The 19463-nt window shown below is 39.7% G+C and overlaps 1 protein-coding gene across 1 annotated transcript; it reads right to left on the bottom strand.

Moving 5' to 3' along the window:
• Positions 1–304: 304 nt before the first annotated feature.
• LOC134635930 (rho GTPase-activating protein 42-like) lies at positions 305–18368 on the bottom strand. The gene is made up of 24 exons (XM_063485621.1): positions 17813–18368; positions 15135–15230; positions 14979–15040; positions 11999–12070; positions 10208–10309; positions 10006–10116; positions 9331–9435; positions 8648–8777; positions 8434–8534; positions 7659–7768; positions 7480–7558; positions 7293–7332; positions 7123–7185; positions 6964–7038; positions 6790–6874; positions 6653–6711; positions 6395–6500; positions 6136–6295; positions 5904–6054; positions 3323–4018; positions 3041–3194; positions 2576–2647; positions 2393–2472; positions 305–1418 (listed from the first exon to the last, which is right to left on the bottom strand). The coding sequence occupies exons 1-24, from the start codon at positions 17964–17966 to the stop codon at positions 1330–1332; spliced, it is 2952 nt and encodes a 983-aa protein (XP_063341691.1). The 5' UTR covers positions 17967–18368; the 3' UTR covers positions 305–1329.
• Positions 18369–19463: the final 1095 nt, after the last annotated feature.

Below are 19463 nucleotides of genomic sequence, written 5' to 3' on the forward strand. Positions count from 1 at the left end.
TCAAATTTGAAGTTTTTGATTCACTATGTTTGAGGATATCAGGAGAGGGGCACACCATTGAGTGTCTACAGCCATCTGTTGCACATGGTTGATACTCTGTCATGGTTTCTGATTGCATTTCAGCCATAGGTGTTCGAGATCTTGTCAGCACTGACTGAAACATGAACACAGAAAGGTCATCATCATCATTTGATCCACAATGCAGTACCATCTGGAAAGCATCTGACTAGATTAGAATGACATGACAAACACACTAGAAATGCAGAAAAATCATACTTGAATAAAAACACACACAATGGAAGACTATCAGTGATGGTGCATTATTGAACCAGTGTGGGATCATCTTGACAGAGAATGGAACAAAAGGCAGCAACATCCAAAGACAAGCTTTGGATATTTAAGCAGTCTTCTATTCCTGAAGAATACAAGAGGTCAGGCTATGTTGAAGAATAAAGGTGTCCGTACCAAATATTAACTTTCAAGCTTATTAGTACAAACTCTGCTTTTGCCTATGACTCTATATTTCCATGTAAGTTTGCACACATCTCATCGAACCTACTCCTATTTTTCCCAGTAAAATATAAAGAACTGAAGGAAGGCTCAAGACTTTTGCACAGTGTTGCAGATACACAAGTTTCCTTTTGTGTCGATATAATTTACATTTCTTATTTCCTACACATTTATTAAAAATATACTTAAAGCTATCAAGACAATAGTTATTAAAAGTAGTACATAATCAAAACCTGGTAAACTGAAAATGCAAAATAAGAAACATGCATTGTAATAATAAGTCTAACCTCAATCTACAGATAAAACCTTATTTTTTTAGCAAAAGTATTTATTAAAACAGCAAACTGACAGAGCCAGCAGGAAAAAAGATGTTTTGGCAGGATTCAGACCAGCAGTTCATACAGTTTTAAGGCACAGCGGTGTGAACACTTCATTTCTAATCTTAATATAGTTTTAATTAAACATATAAATTACCAAAACTGATAGAAAAACACTGTTTCCATGTACCAATTTGACACATTTAATCTAAAGTTGGCATCCTCAAAAAAGGAGCTGATAATGGCGATTAGGAGAAACAATCAGACAAGTGAAATATTACCATCTACTGTATGATAAGATGGTTAATAAAGCATAACATGGTTACAAACAGTATACATATTGTTCATATCCTGCCACAGTAGTCAGTGATAAGAGTCACAGTTACATGATAAATATATTATATCTTTAATCAGCAGCACAAAGCAGAACTTTATGCACTGGAGATCAGCAAAGTCCAAGTAAAATCCATGTTTCAGTGATGTGGTGACATGATCAGGAACATCACATGTACGTGATGTAGTTTTCAGGTACCAGGCCTGTTCTGCCATTGTATGTTGCCTGAAGCCATCCTGGTTCCACAGACGGGCACACTGCAGACACAAACAGCTCAGTTAAACTCGGCAAGTCGAGACAAAGACCCTCGTAAACCACTCACATTTCATATGACTTACACAGACACCCATAACCTTGCTCTCTACAACCTACAACTCAAGCTGAAGAACTGCTGTTATGTTAGGATGGCACAAACTTTACTCAGATCCAGTGACCCTCATGCTAAATTTTGTCCAGATCATGACGTTTCTAATGAACTTTTCAACAATGAACAATGAGTAATGCTTTTTAATACTCGCAAAACAGCAAAGATATGTACTTAACGTTCAATGAGCTACAATGCTGTAATGTAGGTCAATTGTCTGATCTAGTTTTATGAATGAACAAAACACAGCTTAAAACACCCCTGAACACCTGATACTGAGATTCAGTCTGTGTAGAGATGAGCAAGAACAAACAAACAAGTCCAACAGAAGCTACAGGTAGAAGCAGTGATGTTAGCTCGCCAATGGAACAGGAGCGGAGCCTTTAAGAAGCAAGTTTAGTAATAAGTCAGTATTCCTAGCTGCTATGCAGAGCTTTGTAGCTGTATATGTTAAAGCTGCCTGCTGCCATTTGATGGCAGTATAAAGAAGCTTGAGGCTAATATTGTTCAGGCTTTTTTAAATAACGTGCAAGTCTTTCAACCACTCTTCTTTTACCTGTCAAACATAACTGCTTAGCATTCGACCTAAACACAGCCCCATCAACCTGTTGGTTGGATTCCCATAATCCTTCTCAATGTGTAGGGTGAGAGACACATAAATGAACCTTAAACTAGGCCTTACCCAGTCTTGCCTAACTGATTTGTTGCATGAAATGACATCACAGTGCATGCACACTCAAGAAAACACAAAAACATCTCGATACCAGCTGGCCCGTGGAGCAGATGCCAGATGTTATCCAGGTACCGATATCATTGTTATACTAGTAGTAAACAGAGCCAGTGCTCTCTCAGGGGATTTAAGCTTACCATTTGAGAACAGCGCCCCCTGTGGAAAACTGAGTTCATGGCTGTGTTCTGCTTCACAGGAGTAAAGAGCTTTAGCATCCCTAAGAAAACAAAAAGAATTTAAAGACAAAGTCAGTAAAGGGGAGTTTTTGTGTGCAAAGATGTGGCAGCTTAAAGAGTAGAATAACCTCAAAGTTAATATACCTTCCAGTGGAACACACGTCTAACGCTGAGGAGAATATCGAACTTTCGCGCTGCGGCAGTCTCGCTGATAATCTGTCACACACAAACACAAAACTATCATCTGCGGTACGTAACTTGAAAAACATTTCCTGAGATAATTTCCATCTTTAATTGAGGGTCAATAAGTGACCAGGTCTGGGTTGAGAGCACCATCTAATAACAAGCAGCTAAACTGTTATTTTAATAATTTTAATAAATGATTCAGGCTGGTCCTCAGCCCAGACAAGAAAAAAATACTCTAAGAAACTTTAATTTAAAGCCAACAAGCACAATCCACAGCAATGATTGTTACTTTGAAATATTCTTCAAGCCAGCAGCTGTTTCTTCAGTCAGCCATGCAGTCTGATTTTCTCCTGAGCTTTTGGGTCAAAGGTAAAACTGTGCGGTTAGACCACCTTGATATTAAATCATTTTACAGGCACTCACAGTGATCCAGGTCTCTGATAACCATTGCTGGACACAGAGTGTTTCGAGGTCAGATCGGAGCCACAGCGGATGCGTGAACTTTTACGCATGTGAGTAGCCTCCTGTGGGTCCAGCGACATGAGACTCTGCACCGATCCGTGACAGCTTTTGTAATCTGCGACAAGCCACACAAGAAATCAGAAGCAAACAAGGGACTCGTATTTATAGTTTATCTTTAAACTACAGCTTCGACTTTGCATTTCTGCAAAAGGCTGAGCTGAGCAGGTGAACAGAGTTACGCACCCTCAGAGATGTGTAGGGAGGTGAGAGAGGAAGACGTGGAAAGCCGGTAGGGAAACAGTGAAGAGGAGGAGGACGATGAGGAGGAGGCAGTTCTGTAAGCAGTTCTAAGCTGCCGAGGAGAGGTAGAATCGGACACTCTGGTGTCTGTGACAGTGACACTGGGTGCATTTCTTCCATCCACTGAATGGGTGCTTTTCAGAGAGGAGACAGACACCACCCTCTGAACTGGTCCAGCCTCCCTGAGCGAGGAGGCGCGCTCTACTGATGAGTTCTGGGCGGAGGAGGTGGACGTGGAGGCTCTGGAGGGAGATCCTGACTCTTTCCCAGAAGCCAAGGAGCCAACTGAGTTCCTTTTGATAGACTTCTCCACAGCAGAAAGTAAAGAGGATGTGGAGGAGGAGACAGAGGACGTATGCTGAGTTGGAGTGAGCTGAGTGGATGTCCAGGATGCAGAAGGCAGGAGGTGGGGGGAGGAGGCACTGTCTGTCGGGGGTTTCTGATCTTTCCCGTTTTGTGGCAGTGGGCAAGAGGAAGCTGCAGGAGGAGAGGATTGTTTTGACGAGGGTGAGCTGGGCTCAGCAGCAGGAGAGGACGGAGGCGAGGTTTGAGACAATCCGTTCTTTTCAGAGGAGTGTGAGGACAGAGACTCCTGGCTGCCCATCGGAGTCGTGCTGGAGCTGCTACTGAATGTATCACCTAGAGGGAGAAATGGAAACAAACCCTTCAAATAAGACTCTCCCAGTGTTAATGCATTAACCTGTCATCTCACTGTCTCACTGACTTATTCTAGTAATGCAGCTAAGACTCTTTGAAAAAAAATTCTTGGTTCATGCTTTAATACCAGATTTACCAGTAAGAACGCTCAAAATGTTTCCGACATCAGCCACAATTTAATAATGTGTGTATTTATTTTTATTCATATAGCACTTTTTAAATGAGCTATTAAGTGGTTTACAATTTAAAGTGAGAGGAAACTGATGATCACCCACTTATCAATGACAAAAAAAAAAAATACAGCTCCAGGAAAATGAGCTGAAGCCTGCTCATTAAAGTATGAGCTGTGTTTTCTTATTGAATCACAGACACGCTATTGGTAAGATTTCAAAGCAAAGTGAGACAGATGTTACAAAATCATTGAACTTAGTTTGAAATAACTCAGTGGCCCCAAAGTAACCCATATGGAAAAGAAATAGTAAAAACTTATAAAAGACTTGCATAAGATGTGGCCTACTTCATATAGTGACTCATGTAAGGCTTATATGATTTACTCATGAAAGTGGCCACTTTCTCATTACTTTGATATATTGTTTTAGTAAGTATCCAAAACATACAAGTTTCATTTATATAATTTTTCAAGGGATCTTATATCTGTTTTCACTCTTGTATGCTTTTCATACAAGTTTCACACAAGACAGATACAAACTTTATAAGATTTATATATATCTTTTCCATATGGGAAATGTTGCTTTGTCTCTTTCTCTGTCTTTTAAGAATACACTTCCTGTCTTCAGTTCCTTGGCTTCTTTTAAGTTTCTTTAGGGGTAAAAAATGTATTTTACTGAGATGCTTTATTTAAACAGAAGTGCCAATACTGGAAAACACCATTTTAAATAAAGACTCCAATAGCAATAGGAATGCACAAGATTATCACTGCCTGTATGTGTGTTGCCCAGCTCACTAAATAATGTGTTAAAAAATTCCTCTATGACGCTTTGTCACTGTTGCCAGTCTGTCTCTCTAATCCTGTGTGTGAGGGCAGAGTGCAGCTCTCGCTCACAGCTGTGTGGATGTCAGAGAGGATTAAACATTAAAAAGTGTGGTTACAGTTTACTAGAGCCGATGCTGACAACACCACAAGCAGCCAAATACAGCAAGAAAATGTACCTTGTGACTCTGTTCAGACCTTACGCTAGTTTTAACAACTTTATTTTTACAGATAGTTTAGTCTAACAATTCCCAGCCTCAGGGCAGACCCTACAGAAGAGGATCAACACAGGGAAGTGAGACGATTAACAGAATTCATCTACAGTTTTGACTATTTTCATTTCTATTTTCTAATAATAACTATCTTAACTCCCTCACCCCTGAAAAAGAGCAATAAACTGCACTGTACATTTTAAGAAATAAACTGCAAATATGACACAAACTAAAACTCATATATGCAATTAATATTTACTGTTTGTTTTTATTTAATCAGAAGTTTAAATAAACACTCCTTTTTTGTTAAAAAAAAGCACAATTTTCTGGCAATTATTTCATTGTTTGGACTTTAAAGGTTAAATTTAATTCGGTGGAGATATTTTTGCATTAATGAGATGCAGTTTTTAGGAGAACGGGTGTCAACTTACAGACACGGTCTTTTAAAAACAAAATAATTTGCAAAGACTACAAACAGCTGGTTGGATCCTTAAAAATGTGTGCATTCTTCTATTATCTTCTCATTCTGAAGATTAACTAGGAGCTATAGCTTTCAGATACAGTAAATGAAGCGGTACAAAGCAGCAGAAAATGGAAATGTAGTTGCTTCCATTTGTATTTGAGCAAAATGTTTGACTTCATGTGTTTAGATACTGAGACTCACTGTCATTGTCTGCCAGGCAGAGAGCAGGAGGGTAAAGGCGGGCTCGTCTCTTTCCAGATGACAGACAGATGGCCTTGCTCCTGCGGGGAGTCGACCGAGAGGATGGAGGCTGAGGCAACGGCACTGACAGGTCTGGGGCCTCACCAAAGATCTAAGCGCAGAGTATACACTTACATTAAGTGTGTGTGTGTTTGTGTGTGCATTGCGTTGGTGTATGTCTCTGTAAGCGCACCTTGTCATGGTTTTCAATAATAATCTCCACCACAATGTTCTGAAACTTGATGTTCATCATAGCAGCCACTGTCTCCTCCTGGGACCTCATCAAAGTGGGACCGAAGATCATTCCCAGGTTGGACACAGTCATCATATTTTCGTCGCTGTGAGAGGACACCCTGCACACACACAGACACACAAACAGTGGGCATTTTTATTTATGGCAAACCAACAGAAAAAATATCAAACAAAGCATTATGAAATCAAAATGTGCATACTTGAGGAGATGGTTGGTTAAGAGGTCCAACATTGTTCTGTTTTTTTCTGGTAACTTGTGTACAAGAGCATGAATGGCTCTCACTCTGTGGTTCAGCTCATCATACCCTTTAAACAAGCACAGGGTACACAGGGAGGGATGTGATTTGCTTCTGTTTACATCACATACAATGCGTGAAGTGAAAGTTTCAATCTAAATACTTCTAAAATGTTGTCTGTCAGGCTGTACTCAGTAATTTAAAGAGGCGGTAAGATTTTACTTGCAGCCCTGATGAAGTCTTTATGCAGCCTGTAAGTCAGCAGTGGTTCTGCCAGGCACCTGCACACACAGAATGATAGAAATGAGAAATGCATAATTCATGAGGTGCATTACTAATAAAAAGGAGCTTTTTGCTACCTGAAGTAATCCTTGAGGCCACTAGTTATGGTCTTGGTGTCCCAGGCATCTGCCTCCAGCTGCATGTCAGAGGCAGCTGTAGAAGCTGTGAATAACAGACTTTTAAATATACCTGATAATCTTTGTAGTGGAATAAATCTTCCCTATGCACAGGAATAACAGGGCGTATCTCACCAAACACACTCGTCATCAACCGCTGAACCTTAGAATTCACTCCTCCTGTCCTGTAGAGTCCAAGAGTTGTAATGCCTGCAGGTTTTAAAATATATGTCACAATAAACTCTCCAAAGAATTCAATTTTTCCCATATGAACATTTTAAGGATGAGGAATACCTCTCGCTTCAACCAGCTCGATACACTTCTTAACAAATTTGAAGCCTGCCTCATTTAGAAATGCTGTAAATCACAAACACAAGATCAAGTAAATCTCTGAGGCACTGCGACACACATGCTGTAAGATGGTAATAAACAGAGAATTAAATACAAAGCTTTTCAACACTTACTCTCTTCTTTTTTACTGAGCAATGACGGTAGAGTGTATATCTGAACAAAGGAGGTAAAAGGTTATTTATTGCAAGAGCAAGAATATGAGTATAACAATATATCTAGGTGAGCTATCCCCCCCACCCCCCATCCCCCCAACCACCACCACCACCATTGGTAAGTATTTAATAGTGGATATTTTCATACAGGTTCCTTCCCATCCATTGCCTCCATCCACAGCCGTCTGTTGGCCTCTGAGAGTGCCTGCAGGGTGATCACACCGTGTCTGCAGTGAAAGGGAGGTTATTTTAGCTAAGAAAACTCCAACAGCAAAATCTCTGTTTATTCAGTTCACAAATAATCTCTTGGTTTTGTTTTCATCTCACCTCTCCACCACCTCGATGTCGAAGCAGAAGCGTTTGTCTATTGAATCGGTCTTCCTTCGGACACACGAGCGCAACCTAAACATCTCTGGTGTATTGTGCACCACGCCGTTCTGTTAACAAGGAAATGTGCTTTCAGTATGTGCTATTATAGCCTAATAATGCATCTGACAAAGTTTGAGCTTTGGTATAATCAATAAATATTACTGCTCAATCCTTTTAGGACCATATTTGTGATTTTGCAAGTCCTACTTTTCAGTCTTTGCCAAAATACTACAAATAAGTAGCTTTCACAGCTTCATGTTTTTGTAAATGTTTTAGTAACAAATTATTTTAATTTTATTACACAGATTTCAAATTATTGAGTTCCCTACTTGTTTTATTTGGTTTTAATTATTTGGCTCCTTTAATTTTTTAACATTCTTTTTTTGACATACTTGCTGTATTTATTCATCTTATTTAAGCTATTTTAGTACATGTTTATTTTTCATTTTTGTCTGTTGTAACAAAGGCATTTCCTAAACTTTTGGAATAAATAAAGTATATCTTATCTTGGCGTGTGCAGGAGGAAGGATGTTTTCAAAGCAGTGCTGGTGGACATTCAAATAAAGAGCTGTGATGCCTAAACCTTATATGTCAGAGCTGAGCTGTCAGAAATCACAGACCACGCCGAAGTAGTTTCAAAATTTGAAAGTGAGCCCAGTGCAGAAGCGTCTGATGACCATGTTTGGTAGTAAATGGGCTAAAACGTGTAAAAACACAGTGTGGGTTTCCTCACCTGTCTGCTGGCTGGTCTGATCTCTGTGTTGCTCATGGTGAACATCTTGGAGCTCCTTTCATAAGTACAGTAGTATCTGGTCCACACACTTCCCAGTGGACCTACATAATAGATAGAATACACATTTTCATGGAGCTGAACTTCAGTTTGAATGTGAGTCTGGGATCTTCTAAGAATAATGGAGAGGAGAAAGTATGAGAGTTGCGTGTCTCACGTTTCTCCTGTATATACAGATATCCCTCCATGGTAAAGCAGCTGGGCGCTTTGAAGTCCTCTTCTGCAGATCTAATCCTCTTCATCAACCTCTCAACCTCGGCACGTGTACTTTCAAAGTTATTGCGAGCCTTAATAACAAACACATGCATAATTTGTACAGGAAACCACAAAAGAATGAGGCTTGCTTGATAGTCATGAAGTATACAAATCTTTAAACAATGTAGTCAGGAAATGGTTTCTTCATCCAGACTACATGACTACAAGAGTTTCTTTGTTAATCTGAGCTCATTTTCTCTTATATATTATTCAAAGCAGTGGACTGATTTCTCATTTGCATAAAAAAACAGCTTTTAAAAAATAAAAAAGACAGGTTTTCACCTGATAGAGAAGTAACAGTAAATATAATTTAACAGACCTTACAAACAAATTTAAAACAGTCTGAAAAGCTTCATTGGGGCCAGTACATTTTTGCAGTCTGGAAATACTTGATTAAAGAGAGCCTATTTAGATCACTTTCACTTTCATAATAGTAATATAGTGCCAGATGCATCTGAATTTTTTCTGTAAGATATTTTAATTAATGCCTAAAATGTAGATAAATCAGACAAAACACATCATAAACAAGTAAGCATTACTGACTCCAGATGTTATTCAAAATATATGCAGTTAACAATCACTTACATTTTGCAGATTAAACTGAAGCTGCTGCTTATAGGGTTCAAACTCAGAGGCCAACTCGTATCCCTCATGGTAAAATGTAAACAACCCCTGAAGGAAGGCTAAAAGCTGGAGAGCAGAGGCACAGGAAAATGTTAGCTGGGGGCTTGGGAGTGAAGAGTATAATGAGAGGATTACAAAAGAATGATTGTCAGTCATCAGCTCAATCAATCCAAAATAACTTCAGCTGGAGAAAACCTCTCTATCTCTGTCTGTTGTTTGGTTTGCTGCCCTTGTTTACCTTACAACAAAGAGTTTCCCTTTCTGTCTGCCAGAAAAATCTCAGTGCAGGAAGTGCTGTTACAGCAACAGGAAGTGGGCTCTACTGATATGTATCATTAAAACATGTTTATCACTGGACAAACACTCCGTGTAATGTATACTTTTCAGAAAACGACTTTCTTTTTACTTTAAAGCTGAAATTTTATAACTTGATGTTTATGGCACAGAAGAGACTCATCACTTAATATTTTCCTGCGATGTCGCACTGGTGACTAGGTTTTCCCTTTACTGATCAGAGCAAAAAGTAAAGTGTGAACTGGCAACTCGACACAGGAAGTAAATACCTGATAATGATTTCATCGTGTTTCGTGTTACGAAAAGTGAAATTTGTATGGCACTTGTATTATGTGAACTCACCGGCTCTACAAATTCAAACTTCTTTCTCTCCTGCACTTCTTGGATCTTGAAGACATACTGGAGAGACGCGTCATAAAAAATCTGCCTGTCTTTACTCATCTGTGAGTCAGCCTGCAACAGATACAGCAGAAACACCACACAGTGTTTAGTGTATTTAATGTTTACTCTTTATTTATATGTAACAACTTATGTAGGGGTTTACCTCTTGCAGCTGGGACTCCTTCTTTTTGGAAGACAGACTGAGGTGTTTCTCCAGGACAGAGTAGTACCGTTCTGTTTCTTTGTCAAATTGCTTCTTTTCCTCCTGAAAAGAGTGAGAGATCCACAGACTTAAATAAGTCTTAAGTGGGTTTTATACTTTCCACATCTGCGAATCTTCTTGGGTGTCTGTGAATTTCAATTGCAATGCACCAACTACATATGCGCGTAGGCAGTGCACTTTAAGAAGTATAACTGGAATGATTACTCAGTCGTTGGGTCTCCAGTGGTCCGTGTATAATCGAGGCTTTAAAATATCTCATCATCTACATCTCTCCATGCTACCCTGTCGCACCTGGAGCACCAAGGGAGCTACACACGCCTCCTCTTTATTGACTTTAGCTCTGCCTATAACACCATTCTTCCTCCTAGATTGGTGAGCAAGCTGTTAACCCTAGGAGTCCCATATTCCACCTGTCTATGGATTAAGGACTTTCTGACAAACCGTACACAAAGGGTTAGGGTGGGCCCCCACATCTCCTTTTTTTTAAAAATCAGTCTTTTGTAATTATATTTAAACTTTTTCTCTTGACACCACAGGCTAAAACTTTATCATACAAAGTAGAAGCTATATATGAACATATTCCAGAAACACCACCATCTTCTCTGGGCTAACGCTTATTTGAAATGGACTGAGGCAAAGCAGAAAACTGTTCTGTGGTCAGACTAAAGCGGAGACACACCTTTATCTGGTTTGTTATCAGTGCTCAGTTCAAAAGTTTGAATCTCCTGGGGTGCGTCAGTGCCTGTGAAACAGCTTGCACATCTTGAAAGGGGCTGTCAATGCTGAAGGTTTTACAGCAACTTGTGCTCCCATCCAGATTGTCTTTTCAGGGAAGGCCTTGGATATTTCAGCAAGACAATACCAGCTACTCAAACAGTATGGCTTCACAGTAGAAAAGTCTTGCAGTCCAGACCTTTCAGCAGCTGAAAACATTTGAGACATCATGAAATAAAAAAATATGGGGCTGTTGAGCAGCTTTAACTGGTTATATTTGCAAATCACTGCGTTCCATTTTTTGTTTAAATTTCTCACATCGTTGATAAAAGTTAGGCAGTCACTAAAGTTTTGAGTTTATCCTGCTGGAACTGTGAGTTTCAGTAGCACATTTTTTGGAAGAGACACACTAAAAATAGTTAAGATAACATCTCTTTTACAAAAACAGCTGTAGCTCTCAATGCCACACGTGTATCTCTATTCTCCGAGAAGTGACTACTGGCATTTCTCACGCAAACACCTGCAACATTTCAGGCTGAGGAGTTACTTCCAGTAATACAGAGAAATGAGCTTTGATTTCATTTTCAGAACTAGTAATCGACCACGTGATGCTGCTTCCTACATCCTTATTTTTCACTGAGAAAGAAAAGAGGAAAACAAAAAATAGATAAAACTGGATTATACAACTTGAGGCAGCTGCTGAAACCAGACACCAAACTCATTTTGTGTTTACACTGTCTGTCTGAGTTCAACCATCCCTCTGTCTGTGACGTGCTCCTTTTCTTGCCCTCCCAGCGTCCGTTCCCATGACCTTGTTGCTGACACTGGACTGTGATCCATCATTTATCTCGACAAATTGGATTCTCTGATTGCTGACTAACAACCCGAGCGGGACCAGAAAGAAGCAGAGCGATCTGTCTGATCACCACCCAGAGTGCTGCATACCAAATGAAAGCAACATCCATGTTCATAATCTACTCAGCAATGACCCTTCAACTATAAGAAGAGGAGGTATACCTTTACAGCTCCAATCTGTTCCTTCCGAAACTTTTCGAGTGGTGAGATCAAAACATCATCAGCATTTTGGATCTAAGAGAGGAAAAAAGAAAATTCAGTCAGCTCAGTGTGTCATAACAGTAAATATCGAGACAAGCAACATAAATAAAGCAACAGCTCCCATGAGGACTTTAGCGTCTCACTCAAAATAGCTTTTGTCAACTGGTCAGCAGAGGCTTGCCTTTTATTATTCTGAGAGTTTTACCTTAAAAACAGGCAAATTTAATTCTAAATATTTCAAATCAATATGCTAACAAGACAATCTATCGATAACTTCACCAAATTGTTGTATAAAAGCAAATTTCTGGTTGAGATTTACTCTATTTATCTTGTCAACTGTAAACTATTTAAATGGAAATTATTGAGAGCAGAGGTAGCAAGGTATGTGTATTTGAGCAAAGCAAATGATCTGAAGAATCAAACACCTTTTAATGCCTACACTTTACCTGCTGCTGACATAACAAAAAAAACAAAACAAAGCCTTAGCTTCATCACCTTGAAGATCTGTCCAAACATCACAGTAACACCCAGCACAAACATTTAGTTATGATTTCGTCATGCTTGGCACATACAGTACTCTGTCAAAGTCTCAAGCCATCTCACATTCCTTTATATTGTGCTTCCACAAAGCCAGACTTTCTGAAGGTCTTTTAAAGCTTTTCTTTTGACATCGGCTCCTTTTTCACACATTTACTATCCAATCTTTGTATCTGACCATTTGCAAAATGACAATTATCCCTAACACACTGCATACCTGGATAGAAAACACACAATGAAACACTATTAGTCATGGATTGGCCTCCCCACAATAATGTTGAACCTGGACTTCAACATCAACAACAACAGTGTGAGATTAGAATAGAACAAAAGGCAGCCAACATCCAAAGGATCTGATTTTCCTTCGAGAAGCCTGTAGAATTGTTCCTGAAGACTACTTGAAGAAAGAAGGCTTGCCAAAGAGAGTTCAGGCCTTGTTGAAGAATAAAGGTGCTCGGTGGTGATTTCCAATTTTGACTTTAAAGTTAGTCAGAAATGCCCTTTTTTTGCTTTATACAATGTATTCCTATTGTCCTTTTTTTTTTTTTTTGCATTCCTATTGTCCTAGAAAAAGATAAAGACATGAGGGGTGGCTCAAGACTTTTGCACATCACTCTATTTAAAAACACTACACATAAAACTGTTTTTTTGCCAGTAGTCATTGAAATACTGCAAACGAAAGAGCTCTGACGCAAAGCATTTCACAAAAAATTGGCCAACACTGGCCTGTTTCATCAGAAAAATTACAGTAAAACTGCGGTAACATTTCTGCTGGTTGAGTTGCTGCAGTATGTATGAGAAACTTGTGATTGAGAGGCTGTGGTACAGAGGGGTTATCAGAACTGAGGACTCTGGTGTTTACATTAGGTCTCTGCCCTCTTTAGTCAGGAGTCTATATATTGCAAATGTCGGTTAAATCTTGCTTTGTTCTGTCTCAGTTGATTTAAGCATCAGACTATGAATATACCCCTACTCCCACATCATGACTCCACTTTCACTTCGACTTTCGTGCTGCCCTAGTACCCCAAAAGAGATCTGGTTTCTTTTTCTGTTCTTTTTTTTCATTGCATTACATTCAGCTGGATGAAAGTGAAATCTAAGAGACTGAAGTCCATTGTCAGGTCACAATAATGGTCTTTTCAGGTTGGACGGGTAGGTATTTCAGAGGAACTCATTTGCTGGAATTTCCCTTAAAAGTAATAATGATAATAATGATGTTGTTAGAAGGGTTGGAGTAGTGCCACATTAAGTGGAAAAGCATGCAATCGAAATGCGTGCACACGCATACACACTCACAAAGAGAAATGGGCAGTCAAACACACACACACAGGACCCTTATATGGACTTTCCCAGGCACTGGGGCTGTGCTCACGCTCACAGGGGAATTGGCAGAATAGGTTCCACATGGTGCCTCTGTAACCAGACCGTGCTCACAACCACAAAGACACACACATGAGGTTGCATACTATGCACATACATTGCACATGCGCACAGGTTTGCCTTCACACAGACTGTGCCAGACTCGAGTCACCCTGAAACAAAGACCTCTGACTGATGGAGGGTCTCTGAGTCAAAGACATTTCCCAAATTGCCATGGTGCACAAAGTGCTGTCGGTAAAACGTATTCACTAAAAAAAAAAGGTGTGAATCAGACTTGTGGGAACTGGACTGAAGTAGGAGCTCGAGGAAGTGACAGTGGCTAAGAATGAGTTCAGCTTTTAAACAGAAATCCTGTACATAGTAACTAATGACTTAAATCTTAATCAGTAATGGTGAATAAACATGTTTTTTTGTCCACTTGGGCTGGTGAAAAAGATGTGAACACATTTACAGTCACATATTGGGTTGATCATTAGCATTCATTTGAAACTGCTTTCTAGCCTCCTGGTGATCCTATTTTTAATATTCACTCCTTTTTTGGTCAGGGTATAGTAGTTACTAAGGTAATGTACAGTGAGATGGTTTCAGCTCGGCCAAAATGACACTGTGAGAGAACTGAGAGGGAACCAAAACAGGCTAGTTTCAGTTCTCTCGTGATAAAGTTCTGCAGACCTGAAGGAAGCCTCAGATTCAAGTGGTATTTTTTCCCTTTCATACTGCCACAGTATTTTCAAATTCTTACTATTAAAAAATAATTACAGGTGCTTAAAGATGGGATGCACTTGCTGCTTTCTGCTGCCCAACAGGAGACATAGAGTGCGAACACGTTTCTGGTTTATTTAGACTTTGGTGATAGCAGTTTGGTTAAATGTTTTAAGAGATGAGCATAGTCAGCCAGAGAAAGATGACAGGTATAAATATCTACAAGAACAAACATCCTACAGTTAGTTATTAATGTATTAAACTGCTACCAAGTCTGTATTTCTACGCACCCACACTCAAATATAATCACACATTTTCTTACCAGACGTTTTCTCTCCTCTTCCATGGTGCTTAAGAGCTGAGAGAACTCCTTTAAAGACTGGGCTGCAAAATAAATAACACATCCCACTGCTGTAAAAGGCTTTGCATATCTTAAATATTGTGCAAGCTTGTGTAAAAAGTGGCATTTCTGTCTCACCTATATTGACCTCATCATCAGTCTCTGCATCTCCAATGCATTCAAACTGAAACTCCTGCAGAGACTGTGAGAATCGCTGTACAGCAAGAGAAAGACCTGAGGAAGACAGGTAGAAGTTCATTACGTCAACTAAAGCATTGTTAACAGCTGGATTATGGGTAACATTTTAACTTAGCCTGTTTAGCTTTTTGCACAAGTTGCCATCAGCGGCCACCTGAAATGCTCCCTTTGTTCTAAAGGTTGCAGGGAAAAATCACTTATTCCATCCTGTAATAAACCATTAATATATTTTCCTACAAGACTCTTCAAGTGTGATGTAAATGAGGTGCCACACCCTGCAACAATATCCTGTGTGTTTACGTGTCCAAACAACACTCCAATAATAGAGTTTAATACCACAGTTTATTCTCTAAGGCACACAAAACACTTGGCTGCATTCTGTCATTAACACACCCTGAGATTGTTGTGCAGGGCAGCCGCTGAGAAAACATCTCAATCATACCACTCCATTGCAAACTGGTAATAAAACCATTAAACTGTCATTTATATTTCTATCAGTGTACACCAGATTACTGCAAAAACTTTGTTCAGGTTGAATGTATGAAAACAACAAAACAACCACTTCATTCTGCACTCGATTTGGTGTCCAGGACTGTTTATGTCCTAGGCTGCATTCATGCAGAAAAATGTGCTTAATGTGCTTATTCTGATGAGGGCTTGTTTGGTGTCAAATAACTTGCTTTTGACTGGTTTTCAGGTTATTTCACATCTGTGTGGTCACAGAGCAGTCAAACGCCTTGTGTGTTTAAGGTGACCCCCTCGTGTTCCCTCAATCTTACAATTCAACACTGTTAGGCACACACTTTTTTCCAAAGTATGGCTTTTTACTTAGAGGCTGCACCAAAAGACATCATTTCATCAAGGTTCTCCTGAAGTTAACATGTGCAAGTCACCACAATAACACAAACAATGGAGACTTTTGTGAAGTATAAACACAATAAAATATACAACTACAATAAAGACTCAAAAACTCTTAATAACTATGTGAAACTGGTGGTAGGTGATTCTCAAGAGGTTTTTTTTCAGCTCAAAATGAGATGTGCCAGTTCATGGATGAACTAAAACCTAGATTATTATCAGAGAAATCATCATCTGAACAGTTAACAACAGTTTTAAAGGCTTCTGGGATTTTTTTTAAAAGAGAGAGAATGCATGAGAGTAAGACAACTAATGCAAAAAAGTACACGTATTTACTTAGCAAGAGATGTGGCAAACATTCAAATAAAATATATCTCTCCTTCACTGCTCTACTCTCAGCATTGATAATATGTCCCACATTGTCCCACACAAGCATACTTCTTGTCCTATATTTACTGTTTTTGAAGTCTGGTCATGCTTTCTGTATACAGAGGTTAAAACTCCAGCAACACTTGTGGTATTATTGCTTCACCCTGGTGAAGGCTGCAAGCTGAAATGTGGTGATTAAACAATAAAGTTGAAGCTTCAGCCTCTTTAGACTTCATGTTCTTCTTCATCCAGTTCGGAAGTAGGTAAGGTTTTCTGACAAACCTCTACCTTGTTTTGACCTTGTGTGTATACAGCAGGTAGCGGCAGGTGATGACCTCAGCCAACAGGTGAGCCAAAAACCCCACCCCTAACCTTAATCAAACACTACAAACAACAAGGAGGTATATGCTGTTTGAAAGATGTCATCAGGACAAGAATATGGCACCCAGTCAGTAACCCAGCTACGTGCCTTTATACTCTCAAATGAAGGTGTCAAAATTAATAAACACAAAGTCATTAACGCGATCTTTGGGGGCTGACCTGTACTATGTAAGGTTATTTGATGGTGAATGCCATGAGACTGAGCAACCTTCTTTAAGACTTGCTTTGCATAGTATTTGCATGTTCCAGTTATTTCCAACCATTTGATAAATACAAGGTATTCTGGGGCTGGCGTTTTAAAAAAAATTGTATTTAGGAAAACCCCCCAAATGTGGTAATAATAAAGATTCATATCTGCAAAAATGTGAATATTTCTAGTTTTCCTCTGTTTTAAACAAATTGAGAGTTTAGTGCATTTAGGTTTAGTACTAATACCCAAGCAAAACAAGCTAAATAAACATTCTTCTGCCACTTTTAAAAAAATACCCACTGTTTATAGAAAAAAAAAATCAAAGACATCACTGATATAGTTAATGTGTACATGGTCTTTTTTTTCTTTTATATATTTTCAGTAATCTAGCCGAAACCAGGTAACACCCAATAGTAGCTTGGTGGGTGGAGGTTAGGCGGTGGTCCTGCTGTTTTGGGCCCTCAGTGCAGTTGTCAGCTGTTTGCTGCTCTCTGCTAGTTAAAACCTGTATGTATGTATCAACAAATTAAGGTGAACAAATATTATTAATGGAAAAAGATAAACAGACTACAACTCGCGCAGTAGCTGCTGTGTATATCACAGACCTACACTGTGCATAACACTGTAACTAGCTTCCAAACTGTCCTGCTCATACTACACACACAAATGAAAAAAGAGACACTCAAGGTTGAAGTCCCTACAGTGGTTCTGTTTGGACTGATACCCAGAGGATTTCCCTTTGGATCAGGTTGCAGAAATCACTGCAAACTGTAAAGCACATTCGCTCCCAAGAATCAGCTATTAATCAGCGCGTACTTACTTTTAAGGGCAGATATGAGCATGTTTCCATCTTTGATGAGGTCTTTTATGAACCTGTTGGTTCGCTCCAACTCTATTTCATGGCACTGCAGCCGCTCTCTGAAATCCGGGCTGTCCAGGAAAGAATCACTGAACTCCAGCGTCGGCAGACCCATCGCTAGATTAATACACGCCGCTAATTACGAGAGAACAACAGCACGACGCCTTCTCTGCCTCCTCGGCGAGACACCAAACGGTGTTTCAGTGTGCTCCGCGCAAATTTCTCAAAAATTTCCTCCAGCTCCCCTTTTTCATGCCTTTCTTACTTTTCTTCCCAGCAGAACTTCCGGACACAAGAACACAACAGAGTCTCTGATAGAGAAGGTTTGGCTAAGCTATACAACGAGCTCCATGCAGCTTCTCTCCAGCCTTCTTATTGTTGCTACTTTCATATAAGGCGTCGCGCTGACTTCTTATTTACTTATTAGGTGAAGCAAAGCGGACGTACGGCCGTGCAGAGTAACTAGCAGGGCTTAATGTTGGTCGCACCAAAGAAAGAAGTCGGCAAAGACTGGCTAACTTTGTCTACGGACGGATCCTAGTCTTGTTACTATGGGAACGGGAGACTCCTGCTGGCGCGTGCTGAAATTGGTGGAAAACTTGGCAAACAATACAAATGGGCCGATAACACTGTGATCCACAGGTTTTTTAACAATATGAACACCAGCAGCAACAACAACAATAATTTTAATAATAGAACATACTCGAGCAAATTAAGTTTCACGTTTAAGTAGCAAATTTTTTAATAAATTATTTTCCTATGAATAAATACTTAAATAACACAACAGTTCAAATTAAAGTCCTGAAAATATGTTTCATTTCAACGCTAATTGTCAGTATATTCCGGGTGAAGTGAAAGCGTTGCAAGGAACTGGGTATGTCAGCTGATGTGTTAAAGGATTAAAAAGTACCCTGCCGTTTTTTCCCTTTTTTCTCTTTTTTTTAAACCCCGTTTTCCTCACAGACAACTAGAGACGATGAGATGTATTGTACATCGATCAGCCACCTCATTAACTACATAACTACAGGGTAACTAACACTGATTACCTGTTACAATGCAGTGTTCTTCTGGGATACTTTGAGGGCTGGCACTGGGTGGTGTTTTGACACTTACCTACCCACCTGGACATTGTTGCAGACCAGTCATGCATCCCATCGCAATTACACTCCCCAGTAACAGCAGCCTCTACAAGAGGATGAAAACCAGACCACAAAAATTGCTCAACCAAGATATTGAGCTACTTTCCCCAACAAAACAAGCCACTGAGAATCCAGAGCACACCTGACCTATGGAGGTCCCAGGCAGCCAACAGGACCTAGAAGCCAATCCACTGCTAACATCCCAGTGGTAGACTCCAGGAGAACACGTCCTGTTTCAGTACCCCCAATGCATGACAACTAATGTGACCAGATCCAAATAAACGTAGGACCAAATAAATGTAGGACAAAGTACAGTGACTATAAGGGAGAATGACATGGACATGTTACTCATACTGAGCAATGCGTTAAAAATGTGCTATATCTGACTCAAACACACACACAATATGTAGGCTAAAGCTTGGGAATCAACCACTCCATATCGCCATATAACCCCAATAGACCACTTCAGTCTC

Source organism: Pelmatolapia mariae, linkage group LG10_11 (genome assembly GCF_036321145.2).
Source record: "Pelmatolapia mariae isolate MD_Pm_ZW linkage group LG10_11, Pm_UMD_F_2, whole genome shotgun sequence".
In the NCBI taxonomy this organism is placed as follows: Eukaryota; Metazoa; Chordata; class Actinopteri; order Cichliformes; family Cichlidae; genus Pelmatolapia; species Pelmatolapia mariae.